Source organism: Phalacrocorax aristotelis, chromosome 12 (assembly GCF_949628215.1).
Source record: "Phalacrocorax aristotelis chromosome 12, bGulAri2.1, whole genome shotgun sequence".
Lineage (NCBI taxonomy): Eukaryota > Metazoa > Chordata > Aves > Suliformes > Phalacrocoracidae > Phalacrocorax > Phalacrocorax aristotelis.
The window spans coordinates 9,590,028-9,612,407 of NC_134287.1; the positions used below are offsets into that span (position 1 = coordinate 9,590,028).

A 22,380-nucleotide genomic window follows, 5' to 3' on the forward strand; every position below is an offset into this window, starting at 1 on the left:
CACACCAGAAGGCCCAGTCAAAGCATGAAGGCACGACAGGGCAGTGGGTTACCCTCACAGCTGTATTTAACCAGGCTATAGAAGTGGCCATATTTGTTTCTAAGACCACTCCTGCTTCAGAACATGAAGGAAAACAGCTGAAAAATGAAAAAATCCTGCTCTGAAACTACAGGTTTCCACTATTACATGATGGGGTCTTGTTTGAGGTGGCCTGAAATTCAAAGCCAAGTGCTTCCAGACCTACAGCTCTCCTTTCCCTGGTGGAGGGATGTTATCAAAACACAAGGAAAATCTGTTTGATATCAGCAGGCCTGTGAAGATTGAGGCACTGGCCTTTGGTCATGTGCAACTGAACTACAGAGCAGAAAAAGATACTTTGCAATAAGGAAGCAGCATCAGATGCCAAAGCCTGGCAACAGCCTGGCAGGTCCAAGCACTGGGGCATTTACAGAGCACTGATGGTTGCTTCATTAATGCAGAATGAAATTTAACAAGTGGAAAAACCTCAAGTGTTTTATTTTGAATGGAAGATGCCCTGGTCCCCACCGCTACCCACTCAGTCTTACCATCTTGCCTAAAAGCGTAACGAAGGTGTGAGCTCTCTGCCCTTACTCCTAGTGTGCATAAATGCATGCACCCAGCTGGCAAATCAAGACTAACACTGGGAATTCAGGAACTGCCCAGGAATAGTAACAATTATGGCATGTTGAAAGAGAAATGGTATTGCCTCACCAGCACTGGCTAACAAGGACACAGACAACATTAAAGCATGTTTTATTCAGCTGCACCTCAAGCAGGAGTCAGATTTATGCAGAGGAGAAATGCTGTCTAACCAACAGTGGATGGGACTGAGATTTAGCAATGGCTCTATTACTAACGCCCTTCTCTGTTTGGGCAGGTTACTTAACCTCTTTCTATCAAATTTAGTAGGGATATATCTTCAGTTACTCATTTACAATGCTGAGCAATAACACTTACCTAATCTGCAGAAAGGTTATGAGGCTCAGATATTTAATATCTACAGTGTGTTGTGAAATCTCAAAGGGCTTGATCTTGTGCAGTCAATGGGGCAAGAGCAAGCATTGCAAATGATACGTATCATTACTAGGGAAACACAAATACCCAAGTTATATGTATCGCAGGGGGTCCTGCGATACATCGTGTCTGATGAGACACCTTCACAGAATCACCACTTCCCTACAGGTCATAGGTGTTCACTCTTCCCAAAAACTCAGTATGTCAATACTGAGCTGGAGCATAGAGGTTTTCAGTGATGGAGCAGCAAAAATCCTACCAAGCTGTCATGGAGATTCATGTTTCTAAATCTTTAGAAGCTTTAGGAAATCTGACCCCCCTGCCTCAAAACCTCCAGGAGCACTGTGACCTTGCCAGGCCAAAGGGGGGTAATTGAAAAGCACCTCCATGACTCCAGGCTTTCACAGGCAGTTGATAAAAATCAGCAGAAGCCGTTTTGACACACAGCCATCCACCTTCCCACCCTACAGACATGGCAGCCTTGGGGCAGGGCAGGCTCTCCTGCTTCTGAATCACCTCCCAGAGTACTGTAATTTTCAGTCCAGTGGATGGAGGTGAAATGAAATCCACCTGGTAGTAAATTGCCATTGCATGTTTTTTGGGGAGCTCAGGTGTAAGTCTGCAGCCAATCAATTTTTACTTGTTTTCGTTAAGGAATAAAACATTAAGAAGGGGTAAGAAATGCTAAGAAAAGGTAAGAAAGTGCAAACAAGGGTATAAAACCAGGCAGAGTTGGTTTATTGATTTTGGACAGTGACAGGGAGCAGCAACGCTTTTTTGAGAAACAAAAACGTGTTCAGCAAACCTTCAGCAAACACGCAACGTCCACCCAGGAGCAAGCCAAGTCCAATGTGATTCCTGTGACTGAACAAAAAGTGTATTGAGGAGATGAGGGACACCGCTGTCGCTCTGCAAGGGGAAAATGCAAGTCTCTGGCACTTCCAGCAAGACAGTTCCAGGGCAGAGCTGCAACAGCCTGAAGGAAAGACTTCAGGGTCAAGAAAAGAAGGGTAAAGAAAAAGTGGACACCAGATGGTGAAAAGATGGAAAGGGCAGGGAAGTGACACTCTTCCTTGGATATGGAAACCAGAGGTAAATGCACACAGATACAAACAACAGGCATCCAGAAACAGCAAGGAATTTGTACAGGAAAGGTGAGAGATAAAAAGTGCCAGCAAGCAGAATTCAGCCTTGCACAGCCACTGAGTATTATCAGTCATAGCATGTTTCCTTGCTCAGCATGCAAAGGTGGACATGCACTGCTCCGACCTCACATGCTCCTTAGGAGATATGCTTTTATGTGTCTTTCAGCCTGTAACGATGTCCGTCCCTCTATATTACAGGTTTCAGCCAGTCTTGCAGAGGGGATGATTCGAAAGGCTATGAGAAACGCTGTAACATCAGTCAGGGCGTGAGCAAGCAGCCCCTGGCACTGGGGATGGCCAACTACTCACACAGTGCCAGCTCACCTGCAGGCAGGCTGCTCCATGCTGCACAGGGCATTCACAGGAAACAGAGCACCAGGCATGGGCAGGGGTGCATCGCTTAAGGTTACGTGAACTCCGGACAGATCTCTGGGACTGCATTACAGCTCAATGGCTTCACAAAATACATGCACATGTTTATAAGGATGCACTGAGTGCAGTGTGTTGCATTTATACAGATACATTTATTAAAAAAAACGACGCACAGACATGTATATGTAGCGTTATAGAGCGCGCGTGTAGGCATGTGTGCGTATACGCAGAGAATGGTAGTCACCCCATTGAACTTCATATGTCTAAAATGGGAGACTGGTCACACTTGTCTATCAACTTGTAAAATCGCTAGAGAAAGACCAGCGCCTTTAGGGGCTGCTCTGCTACCCCCACCATGGAGGTCTAACTCTGGGTGGGATGAATCATTGACTGTCTCTCCCCACAGCCCACTGAGGGAGTTCAGATATATCACTCTTGGATCCCTAATGCTCAGTGGGGTTAATCCCAGCTCTGAGTATCAGACAGAGACATGGATGAAGAGTACATGGTGGTTACTCAGACTGCAGAAGAAGTGGGGAGATGCAGGAATAAATTAAGAGCTGATGGAAGGAGGAAAAGAGGTGCAGGGTTTTGGAAGTAACTGAGACATAGTTCTGGGCCTCTGGCATGGAAGAAACATAAGACAATGAAAAGCGAGGCTCTACTCCAGGTGCTGAGAGGCACTGCAAATTATTAACCCTCATTACTGCAGCTGGTTTAAACACACGAGGATTCTGTAAGGTAGATTTTTAAATGACAGATAAAGTTGGAAGGTCTTTCACTTAAACTCTTTCATTCTTGACCAGGACTAACTCTTACTCTATCTTCAGTCGGCACTAGCTTAGTTGTACAATAGATAGAGACAGAAACATCTGTGTTTCTGTCTTGATAGGTTCAAGGATTAAACCTTGAAAGAGGGGCAGGACTGAGAGACCAAGAGGGACATAATTATGTTTTTGAAGTGTGGTCTCTCACACTGTGAACATTAATAAAAGAATGACCAACATTTCTTGGCACAGCTGTGACTTGCTCATCTAATTTTTATTTAGATGGCTTGCATTTGCATACTCAAGCCTCACTATGGAAAAGCCTGTAAGCTTCTACTTAAATCGACCTCCAGCCAGGACAGCATGAAGGCACGTGACAAATTCAGGTAAGTGTTTATGACAATGGGACTTCACATCTTAAAAGCTTCCCTGCACAAAGATGTTTCCCTCAGTTAGAACCAACATGCACAAAGATGCAAGTCTGCAAATGCTGGCCTGAGTCTTCCCAGAGGGCTGCGTAAGGACAGTGTGGTGGTTTTGTGAACCACTGACCTGAGAGGTCCTTCTTGAACACAGGACAGTACACTCTGGACAAGCACACACCAGGGGTGTGTTTGGGAGATCAAAAGCTTAATAAATAAAATGCCTCTGGCAAGGCAAGGCTATGAAGTTGCTCCTTCTTTCACATTGGCCAAAATTCCTAAACAAATTAAGAAAATCAGGCCCAATGAGCCCAGAAGTCCTTAAATCATGCTAAACTAATTCCACGCCTACAGTTAAGAGGGAAATCATCCAGCAATACCAATTCCAGTGGGCAGCACACATTTACTGGCAAAATGCAGTTTGTTTGGTAACTCACTCAGATGACCAGTAAGGACATCCAGACCCTGCACTTTCATGTTTACGGATGAGAAAAGTCCTGGAAATCTTCTTCTCTGTGTCCCACTCTGTTTTTCATTGCAACTTCAAAGTTTCTTGTGGCCTTAGCAAAAATACTGGCCTAATTACCTCTGTGATGGCATTTCTCTTAGCTGTTAGAACGCAATGAAGAATCACCCAGGTTTGAGGGGTCGGGAGGCCCATGCTGTAGGGTGCAGAGGGCTCATGCCCCTGATACAAAACATTCTGCAGACCTCCCCTTACTGCCAAGTATCCCACAAACTCTCAGACAGCCTCTGCCTGTCACTGCTCCTGTGCCCAGCACAGGGACCATGACACATCCAAACAGCAGAAGTCAGACCTGCTTCTCAGCCATGCAAACCACCATGCTCTGTCAGATGTGTCTGCAAAAACAAAACAACAAACGGTCGAACATTTGCACCGCTCATTTGCCAGGGCCCATCTGTGCTTCTTCTTTCCAGGGCAGGTAAAATGGATGAAGAACCCTCATCTGGCAAAAAAATTACCACAAACTTTGCAACTGAACTTGCCTCTCTCCTCTGCTCCCTCACAGATTCCAGTGGACAAAGATCTATTGTCTCATTTATTCTTTTTATTATCCCATGTCAGATTCTCTCCATCAACTTCACCCACATCATTCCAGCATAATTCTTTAAATTTTTCAGAACTAAGATGTTGCCTGCCTACCCATTTTGGGACTAGCACGGACATAAGCTTTGCACTCCTCTTTTATAGAAGACAGACTGAATTTGTCAAATTGATGCTCTTGCCCTACAGTTCTATAAAATTCTCTAAAGAGTCAAACCATCCACTGGACAGGGGAAGAAATGCGGAAAACAGCTAACACTTCCAAAGAGGTGGGTGTGATCCCATTCTCAAGTTACGCACATGTACCAGTAGCTGCCACAGAGTAGGAAAGAGTAGTGAGTAATATTTTATTAGCCAAAAAAAATTCCCTTCTTACACCAAGAGGGGATTCATTGCATTTCACTTTAGCTTTCTAGACGTTAGCATCAGAGCCAAGCAAGTCACTCAAGTTCCCTCTGTAGTTACAGCTGAATGGAGAGACCCTGTGTCTGGTTTAGCTGGTGAAGTGAGGCCACTCTGGTTCAGAATCACCACCTAATTTTCTGTTCCAAATTCACAGCTTTCTGTCATTCCCAGTTATTGGGATGGAAAGACTACAGTAAGGTTATGAAGGTCATGTTTCCAGAAACCTTGTAAGTGGTGACCTTCAGTGAAGGTAGTGTTTCTGAATTTTAAGCCTATGATGAAATCCTGCCCCTGCTGAAGGTCAGTTACAGAACTACCTCTGACTTCACTGTACCAAGCAGCTCTCCTACAAGCTGTTTCTTTGTACCTTTGAAGTTCAGTGCCTGATTTTCATAATTATTTTCAGTCTTGTGGACATTCATATCCTGGGCCAAGTTTGAAACAGCAATAACATAGGACAACCGTTCTTTGAATAAACGCAAATTGGATGAACCGTAAACACTCAAAAGAAAAATTTATTCTCATAAAACATTCAGACTTAGGAAGGTTGGGAGAGGTATGAGCTGCAAATCTCAGACCCTCTGTTTATTTACACAGGTTGCCAACTGTGTGCTGTGGGATATAAGAATGACTGGGTACGTCCTGTGCCAGGTAATGGTGTGAACAACTACCATCTTCATTCTACTGCCTGTAATTAGGAGGAGGCTGTAATGGAAGCAGAAAAATCAGCCCGTACTGGATGGTAGGCAGGACATCATAGCTACATCTATAATGTTTTTGAGGAGTGAGCACAAGCTTGCTTACCATCGGCACTGGACACAAATTAATGTCCCAGCATGGGTTTGGAGTCAAATGCAGGGGATGGAAAAACCCCCTTGGCATTGCTTTACTTCCCAGTACTGACTGAAGCTCCCACCTACCTGCAGCCCAAACTGTTCAGACACAACCACAGTCATACATGCTCCACCAAGATACACCCCAGGGAGACAGATGAGTTAGCCAGGGCCTTCTTTCCTTAAAGACCTGACATCCCATGCAGAAAGACACTATGGAGGACGTAGCCCTCTTGAAGCACTCATGCAGACATGAGATGTGGTGCCCGCTCAAGCTTTTGAGTGACTACAAGCCTCACTCTCCAATGCCATCCAGACTTAAACACCTTCTACTGTGATGTACTGAGACAAATTAAATACAAATTACAGTAAACTGCAAATGAAATAAAAAGACACTTCATCACGCACAAGAAACTTGTAAGCCAGAGATCACTGGAAGCTGGGATAATATTCTGGAGAAATCACTATATGTTTACTCTTTGCTGGGCACCACTGTCGTTGCTCCTGGAGATAGGAAACACTGCACTGGAGGAAACTGGGGTCTAACCTAACACGGCTGGGTCTATGCTCATAAAAGCATCACCTATCAACAAATAGATTAAGGATACAACTTGGCTTTTTGGGAAGCATCAAATCTTTCCCGTATCATCTGAATCAGAGCGAACTGAGCCAGACTTCTCCAGGAGAGAAAAAAGGAGGCAAGGAGGAGGGCAGCAATCACAGCACTGTGGTGTCAATGAACGTGTCAGTGGCCGACGCCACAACACATCCCTTGGCCGTGACCGCGGGGACACTGGCGGGCCTGGCTGGGTCCGGTTGGATCTGTCCAGGGCACAGACAATAGGGTCCCAGAGAAGCAGCTGCCCCCCGGTGTAAGTCGCTGCTTTCTCCACCGCGCATCTGCTGGGTGAACCCTGACATCAGCCCTCACTGCTCCTGACGTGGGCAGTTCCTGTCTGAAGGAGGGAGGCTGGGGATGCAGTGAGACCCTACATATTTTAAAGAAAGCCATTCAGCCGCCGGCAGGAAGACAGTACATTAATTGTCGCACAAGAAAGCCTGATCTCATGAGATAAGACTTTAATTGCAGCTTCCTTGCCCTGCAGCGGGGTGGGTGCAGATGGCATGGGTTTCATTGCCCGCACTCCAGCATGCCTCAGGCACTTCGGCAATCTGCTCCCAATTTTGGATGAGCAAATGTCTGACTAGAGACGTTCTTGGGAATGTATTTTTTTTCCCTCCACCTGCTCCTCTGCCTTTCTAAAAACAGAAAGAAAACCCCATGGGAAATAAGAGAGGAAGTCTGGGGTTTAAATTATGCGCTGACGTGCTCAATACCTCTACAAAAACTGAGTATCCGCCTTACTTAGAAACGACTTTTAATCTACTGTCAGAGGATTAATTATCATCAAATCATAAACTCTAAGCCAGAAAGGAAAGATTAGGTAACTTAATCATCTTCTCAACACAGCCCTGCTTTTCTGTCCTGCAATAAATTTCCACGTTTTCACTCATCAGGAGGAGCACTCCTGGAAGCCACCAGTATACCCTGAGTGCTGCACCAGCCAGCAACGGCCCTCGTGCGGCACTGGGGGACAGACGAGCAGGGAACACAAGAAAATGCTGTCTTAGTTGTGCCTCTCTGCCTGCTCACTTCCTGCATTCATCAAGGCTGAAGTACAAATAAAATCCACCTTTAGGCGGATGAGGCTTATGGTCTTTACTGAGTAAAAGAGGCACCAATCCAGTGCACAAAGTTTGCAGGGTAGAATGCTGTGAGGACCCTGGAAGAAAACAGCAGCCTGTTTCACTTGCCCTGTTAGTCCTGATGGTGTTTGCAAGGGACCATCCCTTATGATGGACTCAAGACAGATGAAGCTGTTAGTAATATCCGCAGGGAAAGCCCAGCCTGGTGGGCTGTGAGGCCCCACCTCGCAGGGCTGCCACTCGCTCCCCCAGAGCTCTTACCCTGCAGTACTCATCGATGGGCTTCAGCCTCTTCACAGCTACGTCTCGGACATGGCTCCTCCGGAACAGGATCTTGCCTGAGGAGGGAACAGATGAAAAGGGAGGGTTAGGGCCATCGCCTGCCATGTGGAATAGCACAGCAGCACTGAGCAGGAAGGTCAGCAGATGGGGTTTCATCCCTGGTCCCGACCACAGCTGTCAGCACTGCCGGTGGCTGAGCTCTGCAACCCTGTCATGCCCCCAGCAGAGAAGCCTCAGTACTGGAGAGGTTCGCACATCAGCAGCTTTGTGTGACTGCGGCCCCCCATCACTACAAGACAGACAAGACAGCACACTTGGAGGAGGTGCGAGCAGCAGACCGTTCCTGCCCTCAGAGCAAACTGCACAGCAACACACTGCAGGGCCAGGCAATGGAGGAACGTGGGACAATAGCTATTACGGGATCATGCGCGGCACCTCTCGCTGCTGGATGTTGCTGGTCTTAAGTTTGCACAGGAGATGTGGCGCACGGCCAACAACTGCCACAGGCACAGCAGCTCTGTGAAACCTCATCGACCGTTGCCGAAGGGGGACCACAGAGACTCAGGGGGCAGAGGGAGTTTTTCTGATTTCATCCTGTAGCTAACACAAAAACTTTTGATCCCCTTTGAGTGCTGGCATTATCCTGGAATGGACCGACACTATGTTATGACTCTCTTCTACTCTGGGGCTGCTTTGGCACATCCGTGCTGGCAGCGCAGGGAGCATCGCTGGGGTGGGATGTGGGATCCATCTACACCCCATGTCTGCCCACTCAGCTGCCTTCTGCTGTGAATGCTCCTGCCCTTGCAGGCAGACAAACCACACAGCCAGCTCACAAGCAAATACAAGGCTGTTGGTGACACAGCCCTTATCAATCTACAGAGGGAAACCAAATAATAGAAGAAAAATAAACAAACTCTCTTTTTTTGAAAGTAAAAAAAATAATAACCTCAGTGTCCTTACTGGATGACATTTCTGCAAGCAGTTAAGATTAAATAAACGGCTGGGTTTTGTGTAAAATTGATTGTAACAAAGTTTATCAAAATAATCTAGGAGCTGAGTTTCTCCACACACAAGGATGTCATACAGTTGGTATTTTTTTGACTTGAAGGGATTATATCTTCATATCCTTTTTTGGTCGTTTTCTTCCCTTTTTCTTTTGTGCTGTATTTCTTTTAATGTAATGAGACAAGAATAAATTACATGTTCTCCTTGTGGTGGAAGAAAACAGTATCTGCCAGCATTATTTAGTCCGTGAAATGTCTACGTTAGAAAAAAACACTGACATACATACCACCCCCTGCTCCAAACTTCTGCCAAAAGGCAAATGAGATACTCATCCATAGATCATGGGATAAGAAAATGGATTAGAAAATGAAATCAGATCCAAAATCTGAATATGTGGCTTTGATTTTGTCATGACTGCACAAGCTGAGAGGTTAATGAAATGGCAGGCCTTTAACAGTCCAGTAGCAGAGGCTTTAAACCCTCCCAGACTCTGCCCCTTTTGGTTGTCTTTTCCTCCACAGCTGCTAATCTGGCGGGTGTTAAAGCCTTTTGTTTCAGACAGGAGAAAGTGGTTTATGTCCATCCCCAATTCTGGCAGCAAAACAGTTTGTCCTGTGCGGCAAAGCTGTTTCCTAGTGCCATAAATTTATCTCTCTGGGTTCCCTGTGGTTATCTCATTATAAAGCTGATGCAGAGCCATCTCTGTAGGACGCAATGCCACGCGGTCACCGAGCACAGGGGAAAACTTCAATAGGTGTCTGAGACATTCATCTGAGCTTGAGCAATTTAGTTAATAAGCTGCTGGAGAAAGAAAGTGGCACTTTCATATCCCTCCACCAACCAACTTTGGCCATACCAAAACATTGCTGCTTTCCTGCTTCTCTGCCTAGTAAATGGGAAGAATTACCTGCACTTCCAAAACATTTCTTACTATTTCTGATAGCCTCCAGGATCACACTGTACTTGTACTGCTTGACTGGAGTAAGCTGCTTTTTTGGGGGGAAGGGGTGTAGGGGTAGCTGTAAAGAAGGGACTAGTTCCTTTCTCTGTGCTCCAGAAATGCTGGTGTGGGAGATCTTGGTATTTATTTGCAACTTTTATAAATATACTGCAGAGAGAAAGTGACATTCTGGAAACATTCTCACTTTCTGGCTTTCCTGTTTTCAGTTCAAGCCATGAGTCCAAAGTCAAACCGGTGACCATATAAAAACATAAAGGAACCAAATACTTAATCACATTAAAGATCTCCTGTAAATGCAATTCAGCTTTCCTAAAAAGACAGTTTACAGGGAGGCCCAGTCTTTAAAGTAACATAATAAATGAAAGACTCAAACATAAGAAACAAGGTAAATATAATAAAGAACACTATATTAAACACAGAGGACAAAAATGACCCCAGGATATGATGAGTCTTAATTCAGTCCTTAAATGGAGATGGAAAATATCAGGATGACTGCGGTGTTAGGATGAAGCAAAGCCCAGAAGGTGCTTCCATTTTTATCCCTTCAGAAAAAGGAAGATTTTCTCTTTGCTGTTGGAAGCTGGAGAAGGCAGCTCAGTGGGGACTGTGGGGAAGATCTGTAGCTTCCCGGTCTGATATGGCATTCAAAACTGAGATCTGGAGAAGACTGAGTGGTTTAGAGCACCATGGAATAGCAGTTAACAAAGGAAAAAAGCAAGAAAACAAACAAGGACACTCTGCAAACACATCCAGTTCTGGTGGGCAGCAAGGAGGGACCCCCTCACAAATCCTGGGGGTTCTCAGGCAGAGAAGTCTCATTGCCAGGGGTACTGAAGCACCTCTAAGGAGGGACAACTTCCCAAATGCCCAGGTTCTCCTCTTTTCTGGGGAGACAGACTGTACTGACAGAAGCTCGGGCAAAGCCATCATGACCGACCAGCAGAAACAACTGCAGATCCAGTGTGAGTTACTACTGCTTTCTCCAGTTCCCCCATTTCTACTGGTCTTCCTCTGAAAGCAGAGGGGCTCCCATGGGACTGGCAAAGGAAAGTAACCTGAGAGACCCACGCTGTACACTCTGTGCTTTCCAAGTGGGTGCACTGGACACGGACCCTATTAATGGAAAGCTTTGTCTTAGGAGGTAGTTAGGGTCACCATAAAGAAAAAAAGGGCAGGCAGACAGCCGAGCAGCAGGGGCACATAAGAGCCAGCAAGGAGCCCTCAGGATGGCAGTAGAAAGGAGCATTTCACACAGTGCTGATGTGAAGCTGGGAAGTCCCAGGGTGGCCAGCAAATGCAGAACAGCCCAGGCAATTTCTTTGCGAGGGTGGAGTAGTGGTTTATGCGCCACTTGGCTTTTCCTCTGGGTAGTTTCCACATCTCTAAGGAAGAGATTAACTTCTATACAAGTATATACAGTGATGCTTCCTCTCTCCTGAATTTTACTGCCGCTCTTTTAAGCCTCCTCAAGCACTACACCCTCATTTTACAGAAGGATGAGCAGCTTTTTAACTATGCTGCAGCTCAGCAAGCAAGTGAACGGGAAGTCTGTCCCGGACTCATATGGGAAGCTATAGGCTATGCGGGACGGTGCTGCCTCGTGCAAATATTTCATTCACCAATGTGCCAGGCTTGGACTGGGCCAAGGGAGGTCTGGCACATGCTAGGAAGGACTCTGAGGACTGCGGCACTGGGAAAGAGAGAAATGGGGAAGGCACAGGGGTCCAGCCCTGCTGCTAATGCAGGATAACAATATTTATTTTTATCTTTTTTTCTTTAAAGAAAATATTATTCCTAGGAAATTAATGTGGATAAGAGGCAAAGTATCAGGTTTAGCATTGTAGGGGACATCTTAAGTCATCCCTTCATCTCTCTGTATATATATAGATGTAGTCTCTAGTTCTGCGACCACACACCTCTTCTCCCACAAGACCTCAGTTTCCTCCTGTATACACAGCGGGTGCACGAAGTGGGAAGAATAAAGCTATGCAGGAGACTGTCAATCTGGCAGCTGCTGATTCTGCAAGCTTAAAGGTATCTTCTGAATATCACTTTATTCCTGCATAACCTCATACTTAGACTAGCACAGATTTTAACAAGTGCTATGGACCCCAAGAACAAACAGGCTTAAAAGCATCCCAACACTCTGGTCATCCCATTAGCCTACAGACCTGTGCCGAACACACCAGAAGGGTCCACAGCCAAATCCTTTGTAATAGTCAAGGATGCAATTTGTGCAGGGAAGAAGCCCAGCTCCTGGTGGGCTTGGTGACACTGTGGAGCAGAGTCTGGAGTCAGGACAGCACCGGGCATCACTAGGCAGAGAAGCACTAGAAGTCCCTGAGGGGATGCCTAGCAGAAGAATCCACTCTCTCCTCTTCAAGGGAGGGGGACATCTGCTATACGGCCCCACAATCACAGCAGATGCCAGCTGTCACAGCAGCTACTGCCCTAGAGTGGTGATTTGTAAGCTCTAAGACAGCCTCTAAAATAAATCTCCTAACCACACCTTTCACTGCCAAGGAGAGATGCTGTATATCTAGGCCTTGAGACCTTCTAGGGATATCTTCATGATCTTCTCACCACTGTACCAGTGGCTCAGCCCTGAGCTGCCAGCTTTGCTGCTCTTTAGAGCCAGGCAGTGAGTGGGAGCTGCAGCAGGGGCAACAGGGAGGCAGGGAAATTGCTGTTTAGCCCCTATTTAATCTACCTGAGAAGAGATCCACTTCACGCTCTTACTCTGATCGCTGAGCTTGAGTCTCCTTTCAAGGGACGTCTGGGTGATGGATTGTTTAAAAGACACCGGTTGTTTCACGCAAGGAGCATCTGCCAGAGGTTAGGAAAAGCCCAAACCCACTGTCAAAGGGATGATGGACACATTTAATCTTCTACTTCAAGTACTGTCACCACACTTCAGAGGGCATTTTGTGAAGCAAGCCATGTGATAAATATTCAACAGTGGACAGCCTGAAGACTAATGGGTACATTAAAAATACTGTAATGTCTCATCTGATTTATGTTTAAAAGAGACGCGCTGCCTCTGACTACAGAAGCTCCAGCTGTGGAGGCTCTTTCAGTCATCTGCCTCTTAAGAGCAGGGAAGAACTCCTGTTTCTGCCTCTCCATGTTGTTCTTGTTACTGTGCTGTTGGTTCTCTCCTCTTTTTACCTGAGAACCTAGGAGGTACCAGGTCTGTACATATATTGCCAATCAAGGTGTTCAGCCTAAGATCAACTTCTCAGAGACAGAATCTGCTTATGAGATGTTATCAGACTCTTTTTGTAGTTACGCTGGGATTGCATTGGTAAAAAAGAAGAAAGGATTTAGCCCTCACACAGTTACAGGTTCTCCTTTTAGGTTAAGCAGCTTGCTCCAGTGTAACTAAAACCATTTTGCAGCTCAAGTATTTTTATGAAGGCTTCTGCTCCTCACATACAGCTGCTGATAATATTTTTATACACTGAAGAAGCACAGACGTGTAATCAGATATGACACAAATTCCCCTCAACCCATTTAAGCTGTGACATCCACCTCAGGGTCCTGCCCGAAACTCTCAGGCACCTGTCACACAGTGTAACTCACAAATGGAGCATTTAAATATGCAGTGCCACCCTGCAATGTAAAACAGATAATTCAACAACACAACACTATGGGACAGAAGAACAATAGTATGTTTCTCATGGAAGTACATGTGATTGCCAACCAGACGGCAATTTGACAGTGGCCAAAGGAGAGGTGTGTTCCTTACAAAATAATGTCCTCCTTTTACATGGAGATCCCAGTTTCCATGGATTGTTTCACCCATGATTTCCTGGGGTCAGAAAGCCAGTGCCAGGGTCCTAACACTGATGGCATTTGCTCCTGACAAAGAAAAGGGAGGGAAATGATTCATAGTGTTTCCACTGGTAGGAGGGGGAAGGACTTATTAATAAGTAGAAACTTGTGACAGAGTCACAACTGTTGGCTGAACTTGGCTGCCAAAGAGCCCCAGTTGATAAAGGCCTTTGTTAATCAGCAGGAATTAATATGGAAGGTGACAAGAGGTGATGGAGACAGATGGGGCAGCCAGGAAAGCCAACACACGCAATATAAGTATTGCCCTGAGATATGGGGGATGGTGGGGAGGGTGTCCTTTACACTTGGATCCTGTTTTTAATGTGCATAAGATGCAATGTTAAAGAAAATAACCAAGAAACAATAAAGCATGGGAAATAACATGGTGTGTATAAAAGAATATCACCAGGAAGAGAAATCTTCCTCCATTAGAAGTGATAAGCAGAATATGCCCTGATGTGGATAATTACAAGGGGAAACCAAAGACAGGGAAGAGGCGAGGCTGGATTCCCCACCAGCAAAGACCTACCTCTGAATCTGGCTGATTTCCACTGTCAGTGGGGGTGGCTACTATCCTCCAGGGACAACAGCATCAGCTCTAGAACAGCTTTGCTAGTACAGACTATGGCACCAGGCACAGCTGGAAGAAGGAGAAAAGCGACGAGCACCAATGTTTAAATTCAGGAGTGACAGATGGGGGCCACGGGGTGCAAATCTCAAGCTAACAGCTTTGTTAGTGTTTGTACAGTGTTTTGCATAAGCCAAGAGCTACTTCATGTCGCTCTGTGCCCTGCTGCTATCACCCAAACAACCCATTGCTCCTGTAATCTCCTCTTCAGCTGCCCCAGCTGCAAATCTCCTACTTCTCCAAAGCAAGGCAGGAATCACGGTGCAGGCAGATTATGCAATGTTTGGTCTGGAAAGGGCAGGCAAAAGTGCTACAAAATTATCCTTTCAGTTTTCGTACTGTGGGGTGGCTCTCTGTGCATTGGTCTGCAGGAACCAGCAAACCTGAAGAGATCCATCACCTTGCTTAAACCAACTTACCTCCAGAGTACAGCAAAGTAAAGCATCTACCCCACACAAGAGGATCTCAGTGCGAGCACAAGTCCCCAGATACCTTAAAACTGAACTTCTCAGTCTGTGAGTGGTTGCAAGATGTTGGGAGTGTTGATTCAGTGAGTAAAGTTTTCAATTTCTGCAGTGAAATTGGTGCCTCCTTGAACTACACAGCTTGGCTTCCCCAAGGTGGAAAGTGAACACATTTGTAATTATGGGTTGCAAGAGCCACATTAGCCTGCAAACAGCCAACTGCTTTTAATTGCAGAAAGCAGTCAGTTTGACCGAGGGGAGAGGGAGAATGGTATTTATACCTGCAGCCAGCAACACAGGCAACTGGCACACCTGGAGGAACTGACCTGATCTGAGTCCCACAGAGATAAGGAGCCAAAAAAGGGTCATGTTTTCAAAACATCCAAGAAACACTGCCTTAGGAAACAGCCCAGCTTCCTCATGCAGAGGATGCAGGAGTGTCCCCCTCTTTGCATACAGTCTTTGCTATGCTGGGAGCAAAAGGTAGAGAAAAACAGGAAAGCCTATGCAGATCAAAAGCATCACCCTTGCCTATGAATACTTCTCCCCTAAGAATCTGCACACTTACACAACCACTGCACCCTGCATTTTGTTGAACATCCTCCAAAAAGATCTGTTTCCAAATTTGCAGGACCCAAGTCCTCTAACATGTGGAAATGTCAGGGCTTAAATAACAGTCAAACTATCTAGACCCTATATCGAACTGATCAGAGAAATGTCAACCACTGCATCTCATTGCTGAAACACTTGGTTTTCCTCCTGTATCAGCTGATGCCGATGTCCTGCTTTCACCTAGGTAGTTAGTGGCTCCTAACCTGTGATCTCCAAATCACTAGGGGTACGCAGACAGTCTGCAGTGCTATTTTCAAGAGTAACTTTCACTCCTTAGCCAGTGTGGGAATAATGTGGATCACTGTACATTGGCCCAACAAATTTGGGAATCAGCAGCCCCTGTTTCTATCACATATTTTCTGGTGAACATGCTTGTATCATCTGACCTACTCCAGCTCCTGACCCCAGAGTAGGAAAAAGCAAGAGCCCCTCAAATGCCTTTGTGCCACCTTAACCATGAAAAATACTCTTCCTGAAGGGCAAGACCATGGCCCTGTAGCTACACTAACTACACTCTTTCTCCACTCTTCCCAAAAACACATCGAGTACCACCTTCCTCACTGGGGTCTGTTGAAGTCAATAGGAGTCTTTCTACTGATGCTTGGTGGTACGGACCCTCAGGGAAGGACGATCTGGTCCCACCTCAATCTTTTAAAGCAGGAGCCTTAACGAATTGAGCCTATTAAAACATTTGCACTGCCTTATAAGTTCTTACGAGACTTGTCATTAATGCACACACTGGCGCGACCCTAAGCCCAAGACACTACCTCACAGACACTGGGCCAGCACCTACCGCGCTGACAAGGAGCCTTTGAGCTACATCCACTGGGGTTGAAAGCCTTGCAGCAAGGTCACTGGAGGGAGATGGATTTGCAACACACCCTTGCCAAACTACACTGGAAAAGCACAGTAAGGTCCTAGCCACATCCTTTGGCGTGACTGGCAATAACACTGCTTGGGAGACTCCACCCTTAAGCTGGTTGAGAACTAAAGCTGTGAATAAAATAATATTTGCACTTACACCATGCAGATCAAAATTATTATCACTAGGAGGCAGGTCATGCAATAACGCGGTGCTACAGCATATATTCTTATAGGAACATTGCGGGTAGAAATTGAGGGGCAGGGATGCAAAGGTGGCTTCACAAGGTCACAAAATGAGCACACACTAACGAAAGCAATAAAGCCAGTCCCTAGATCCCTCTGCTGATTGCATGCAGAATGAAAATATATCTACCTTGGCATCTGGGGCCAGAAAATCTTTCTGTTCAAACATCTATTCTAATCAAAAAGAAATCCTCGATTTCTGCTGCAAATGAGGCAAAATTCTCTCCTGTGGAAGACCTCGATTAAGTCAGCTGCCAGGTACACATGTCCCACATTACAGGAGGTGAAATTCAGCAGTCAGATTGGCAGGGACAGTGTTCCTCAGAGCAGTTGTGGTATTTGGAAGGCACCGATTAATACAGAAATTAAACAAACAAACAACGTGGCGGCAAACATAACTAGGTGTCTGTGCTTGTCAGAGGCTGGAACTCACCAGTTAGGGTTTCAGAGAGCAGTATTCAGAAACTAAATCCCCTGTGCTTTGCAAAACAGAGCACTGTTCTCTCTCCAAAAGGAAGTGCTCTCCTGGAGTCTTCCAAGCGAAACCTCTGACTAATTTTAAGCTGAATTTTCAGTAGACAATGACAGGCACAGAAGCAAGCCAGTGAATGACAACCAGAACAAAGCGGGCCAGCCTCTGAGTCAGGAAGCTCATCTGCAGACCAAGACACCATGTCAAACCACGGGCACTACTCTCTGGTTCCAGACATGTCCTTTTAGTATGTCTTACCTTTTTCTATCATTAAGACTATCTCTGGTAGGGATTTCTTCTCTGCCCGCTCTGATCCCAGATAAAGCTACTGTTGATGTCAAAGACTCATGAGCGAGTGCTTTAAGGCAGGGATGGCTGATTTCTGTGTGTTACAGAGGAGAGATGGGCACTTTCATTTCCAGCACACTGGGGGGCTGACTGGTCATGCTTGCAGCAAACTGTGCTGACTCTGAAGTTGGACCTGCACGCTTTCTCCTGCCTCCTCTGTGCTTGCAGTGCAATAACCCAGCTGGGATGTGCGATCCGGCCACATCACTTGACAAAACCGCCTTTGGGTCAGGCCTGTGGCCATGCCATCCAGCAGTGCCTCCTCTTTAACTCTTGACCATGAAGCCACCCTTATTGCCCCTTCCCAGCTGAGGGATGCCCAGCTACCCATTGGTAGGCAATGGACTTAGTGATCCACGTGGGTGAATGCAGCCTGCACCAACATGAGCCAGTGTCCCGACACTTGGACTCCCAGAGACAGCAAAGCTCACTCAGATTGCTCCACCTTGGCTGCACGACTAAGAGCACTCACACCAGCAGTTACCACAGCTCAGCCAATGCACAGGAACAGGGAAATGATGTTATAATTACTTATCAGATAACCAGCCTCCTTCACAGCCAGCTCCTCCATGTGTGAGCACTTCAGCCATTTCCAGCCCAGGCCACTTAATCTAAACTACGCTTACATGCAACTTAGCACCAGCAGTGCCTGGTGACACCAGAAGATGTCTGAGGACAATCTCTCTGAAAAATTCCTCTCAGTTCCACCATGTGCAAGCAAACACAGTGTTAAGGGTGTGAGAGCACCCCGGAGGACTGAGCTGCTGCCCTGGAGCTCAGGGTGGAGGGTGCTGAGCACCCCCAGCTTTCCAGGGCCACCTTCTCCTGGATTCAGCAAGGTGCCTAGGCCCAATCAAAGGAAGAAATGGCACTGTCAGATGTCAACAGCTTCGCCCACTGCAGAATAAAAAGCCTTTCTCAGGGATTAATGCTCTAAGCAATTATTCGCCCATGAAAGGAAAAGTGCCTTCAGCCAAGGGGACAGCAGGACCCTAGAACTATTCATGCTTTCGTTTCCCTTTCTTTCATTTCTCAGGGAGAAAAAAAAAAGGTGGACTGGAAACTAATGTTTTGTTATTTTTTATTTTTAATAAGGATTGTTGGGCCAGGAGCAAAAAACATGAAAATAACCCCAACTTTATTGTTAAATTAAAGAAAAAACAGTAACATGAACAGGCACAGAAATCTGAATTAGGAATGTGAGCTGATAGTTACCCTTTCGGGCCCTGATTAATTGCATTTGAAGCCACAGAGACACTGAGCAGCCAAACAGGACTGACTGCTAACAAAATCCACACCGCCAAACAAACAGGTCTTTCTCTCCCACCACACAGGAATGGCAACTCCCCAAACGCTGTTTGCCTTTGTGACCTGGTGTGCAGTGCTACAGAGGGCTGGCCAGAGGTACAAAGTCTCACTATTGGGTACCTCAGATAACCCCTCTGAGGGGGCCCAGCCTGCAGACTTGTGGTCTCCAAGTAGAAGGTCAAGAATGGACAGATGCCATCTCCTCCACTTCTAGATGCAGGATCATCATCCCTGTGTAGCTGCTGCAATTCAAGAAAGCAGCTTCACTGGTAGTTACACTCAAAAGGGACAGAAGATTTAGTCCACTTTGTTGCAGTGATGTAAGAGTGTTGCATTTGGTTGGGTCAAAGATCTCTGTAGTCCAGCTCCCTGTCTACAAGAGTGGCCAGTAAAAGACAGGCAAAAAATTTAAGAACAGGGCATGTGTAATGGGATCCTTCTCTTGATACACACTCCCTACTCCTGCACATCAGTAGTTAGACTTTTTCAGAATTAGAAAATAATATTTGCCAACCAGTGTTGGCTCCATCCTACAGAAACTACTCTAGTACATTTTTGAACCCACAGATATTGTGGTCCCTATAGAGTCCTTTGGAAATGAATTTCATAATTTAATCACACGGCATGTGATTACACACTTCCTTTTGCTCACTTTAAGTGTGCTTTCCAAATGTCACAGGCTGCACCTGGTTTTTGCATTCTGAGAAATAAAACTAATCATGTCCTCCTCACTCTCTCAAATTCTTTGTGATTTCACAAACTTCTACTCTATGCCAACCATCACCTTTGTTCCAGACTGAAGTATTTTAGTCTATTTATTCTCACCATACAGAAGCCAATTCACCTCTGTAATCATCTCTGTCTTCCTTCTCAGAACCTTACTTTATTATATACCCTTTCTGAGAGGCAACGACCAGACCTGCACATGGTACTCATGATGTGGGGAAATCATGGATTTCCGCAGCTGAAGCTCTGGGGTTTTTTCCCCATTCTTTGCCTAATTCTCTCTAACACCACCTTTGGCTTTCTGACTGCTGCTGACTGTTGAGTTACAGTTTTCATGGAAACATCCTCAGAACTACTTAAATCTCCTTCCTAGATTGCAATGATCCTTTTTCTCCCCCCATAGCACTGCTTTGTGCTTACCAACACAATATCATCAATATCATGAGATCCTCCTGCAATGTTTTGCAGTCAGCTCTGAATTTGAGTATCCTAAGTAAATTTTGTGATCTGCTAAGTTAGTTATATCACTAACACCCTCTTTTGCAGAACCTGGGTTGAACAGTGCAGACTCTAGAACAGATCCTTCAAGAATCCTTGCTGGTAAAACCATGTTTCTTTTTTTAATATCAAGTTTTTAAGTCTTCATCCCCAGAGGATGCATCGTTTTAAACTGTGGGCTCGTTTGCACCTATTGGCTTTCAATACCCTATTTTAAAAACTTCCCTGTAAAATTTTTAATTTCAAATATCAGAAACCAAGGATTATTATTAATGTCCACAAATGCTAAAGCATCCATCCTTAAATGAAGGCTCCAATCTGGCAGAAAATAAGCTTACAGCCTATGTCAGTCATACTTCAAATAACAAGAAAGGCTGTTAATATAATTATCTTCTTATTGCTATTTTGGGAGGCACAGTAGGTTTTGATGGAGCTTGTAGTAATAGGATCTCTTATGCCATAATTTACGAGCACGTCTGTCTTGAACAATTTTCCACATGGGAAATTAATCACATTCTGCCTAATGGGAGGAAAAATAACCCCTTGCAGTTTGAATTGGATTTGCCATGGTCAATTGGACGTGGCATTCTCCTTTATCCTTACTCATAATCTGAGGTGTAGTGTTGCCATCCAAAATTGACTGTGTTAGACTCCAAAGACGGAGATATTTCACGGACAGGTGATACTTTATGCAATGCCCACAATGAAATAAGTCAAATATATCAGCATGGCACATCCACAGAATTGGATTGTGGTATATGTCAGGTATTGTAGATAATTATTGCAGAAACTACCTCCCAGTAAATTTCAGTTGCACCTTTTGTATAGTCCAAGCATACTTCAGCGTTACTTCTGTGAAAAAGAAACACTCAGGCCAGATTTCAGAAGCAGGCAACACATCTCTCCCCACCAGTGGACATACACAGCTCACCTGGAGCCAAGCCAGGATGAAACAGCTGGTCCGGCTTTGCTCAGGACCGCACTTGGCAACGCAGCTCAAGCCACCATTTCACAGACCCATGTTCTGATTTGAAGGTGCGAAACAAGTTTCTGGTTGTACCCAAAATGTTCATGGTCCTCCCTTTGATGTGTACTTGTATCTTAGTGGTAAAACAGGAGTGATTTAGCTAAGGCAATGGGTTGCATACTTGAAATCACACCACCAGCAGCTCCACTTGATACAGGAGTGCAAGACCTCTCCGCAGAGCCACTGCCCGTCCAAAGACACACCACCAGGCATGAGGTCCCCAGAGACATGACTGGATGCTGAAGGTGACTAAACACTGGGGCCATGCTGCAGTTCTGAATGACGCGGGACAAGGTATCAATGACAGCTCAAGGACTCACAGGTGTCATTCGGGTGTACAACGCAGACACTTATTCCTGCAGGTAAACTCCTGCAAGAGCCCACAAGGAATTGGATTGAAAGTTCCCCATGTGCCCGGCTAATGACTCATCTGGAGGCTGGATGTTCTCTATACCTCCATGGGCACTCAAGAATGAACTGCCCAGAAACTGAGCCTGGCCTTCCCTAGGATTTTTACTGAGACAATTTGCCAAATTTCAGTTCAGGTTTGGATAACCTTCCTCTCTCCTCATCAAATACCCAGTGTGCAGAGTCAATGTCCTGGTGCCGATTCATCTCCACTGGGTATCTCAGAGACACACTTCTGCTTGAAAAATCCCAATTTTGTTTTCAGTTCCAGTGGAAAAAGGGCAAGAAAGAGAGGCTCAGAAAAGGTGAGGGAAAATAGACCAGAAAACTAACACTTCAGCTGGCACCAGAGATAAAGAAGGTGTTTCCAGGTAGCAGGAAAGGAGGCCAAAAAGATCTGTGTCTCTGGGATCCCTTGACTTTGCCATTAAGAAGCAGAACACAAAGTTATGCAATGTTTCTTTAAGGCTGAAAGACCAAAGGAAAACAGGATGGCTTAAAGTAAAAAGGAGTAATCGTATGACTGGAAACTATGAGTGCCCCTAGCCAAGCACCCAAAGGAACTGAGTAATGTTCATTAGTCAGTGACTTTATTGGTACTTGGGACTTTCGACTGCTAAGCAAGATCTAGACCGAAAAGATATTCTGGGGCATGCTGCTCTATTTATGTTTGGACGGAATTCAGCCTCACTCCATGTAATACTTTTTCCGTGCTGATTTGAGCAGAACAAGCCCTCACTTTTTCCCTGGGCAGGGTAAGAGTGGGTCCCTTCTCGGGATCAACACAGTGGAAGTGTCACTCCCCAGCCAGTGGTGTGAGGGCAGGGGGAGATGGCTGGAGAGAAGCAGTCCTTCTGCAAGGAACCTGAAGATATTTTCGAAAATATTTATTCCTAGAGCAGAAACCCACCATCCCAGACACTGTACAAACACAAGACAGTCCCC

General features: G+C 45.7%; 1 protein-coding gene across 2 annotated transcripts in view; it reads right to left on the bottom strand.

Moving 5' to 3' along the window:
• The window catches only part of SH3PXD2A (SH3 and PX domains 2A), a 261,018-nt gene that overhangs the window by 143,265 nt on the left and 95,373 nt on the right, over positions 1-22,380 (bottom strand). For both annotated transcript variants that reach the window (XM_075108103.1, XM_075108101.1), the window contains exon 4: positions 8,014-8,090. In XM_075108103.1, the coding sequence (XP_074964204.1) occupies positions 8,014-8,090 (77 nt within the window). The remainder of the gene's footprint in view (positions 1-8,013; positions 8,091-22,380) is intronic.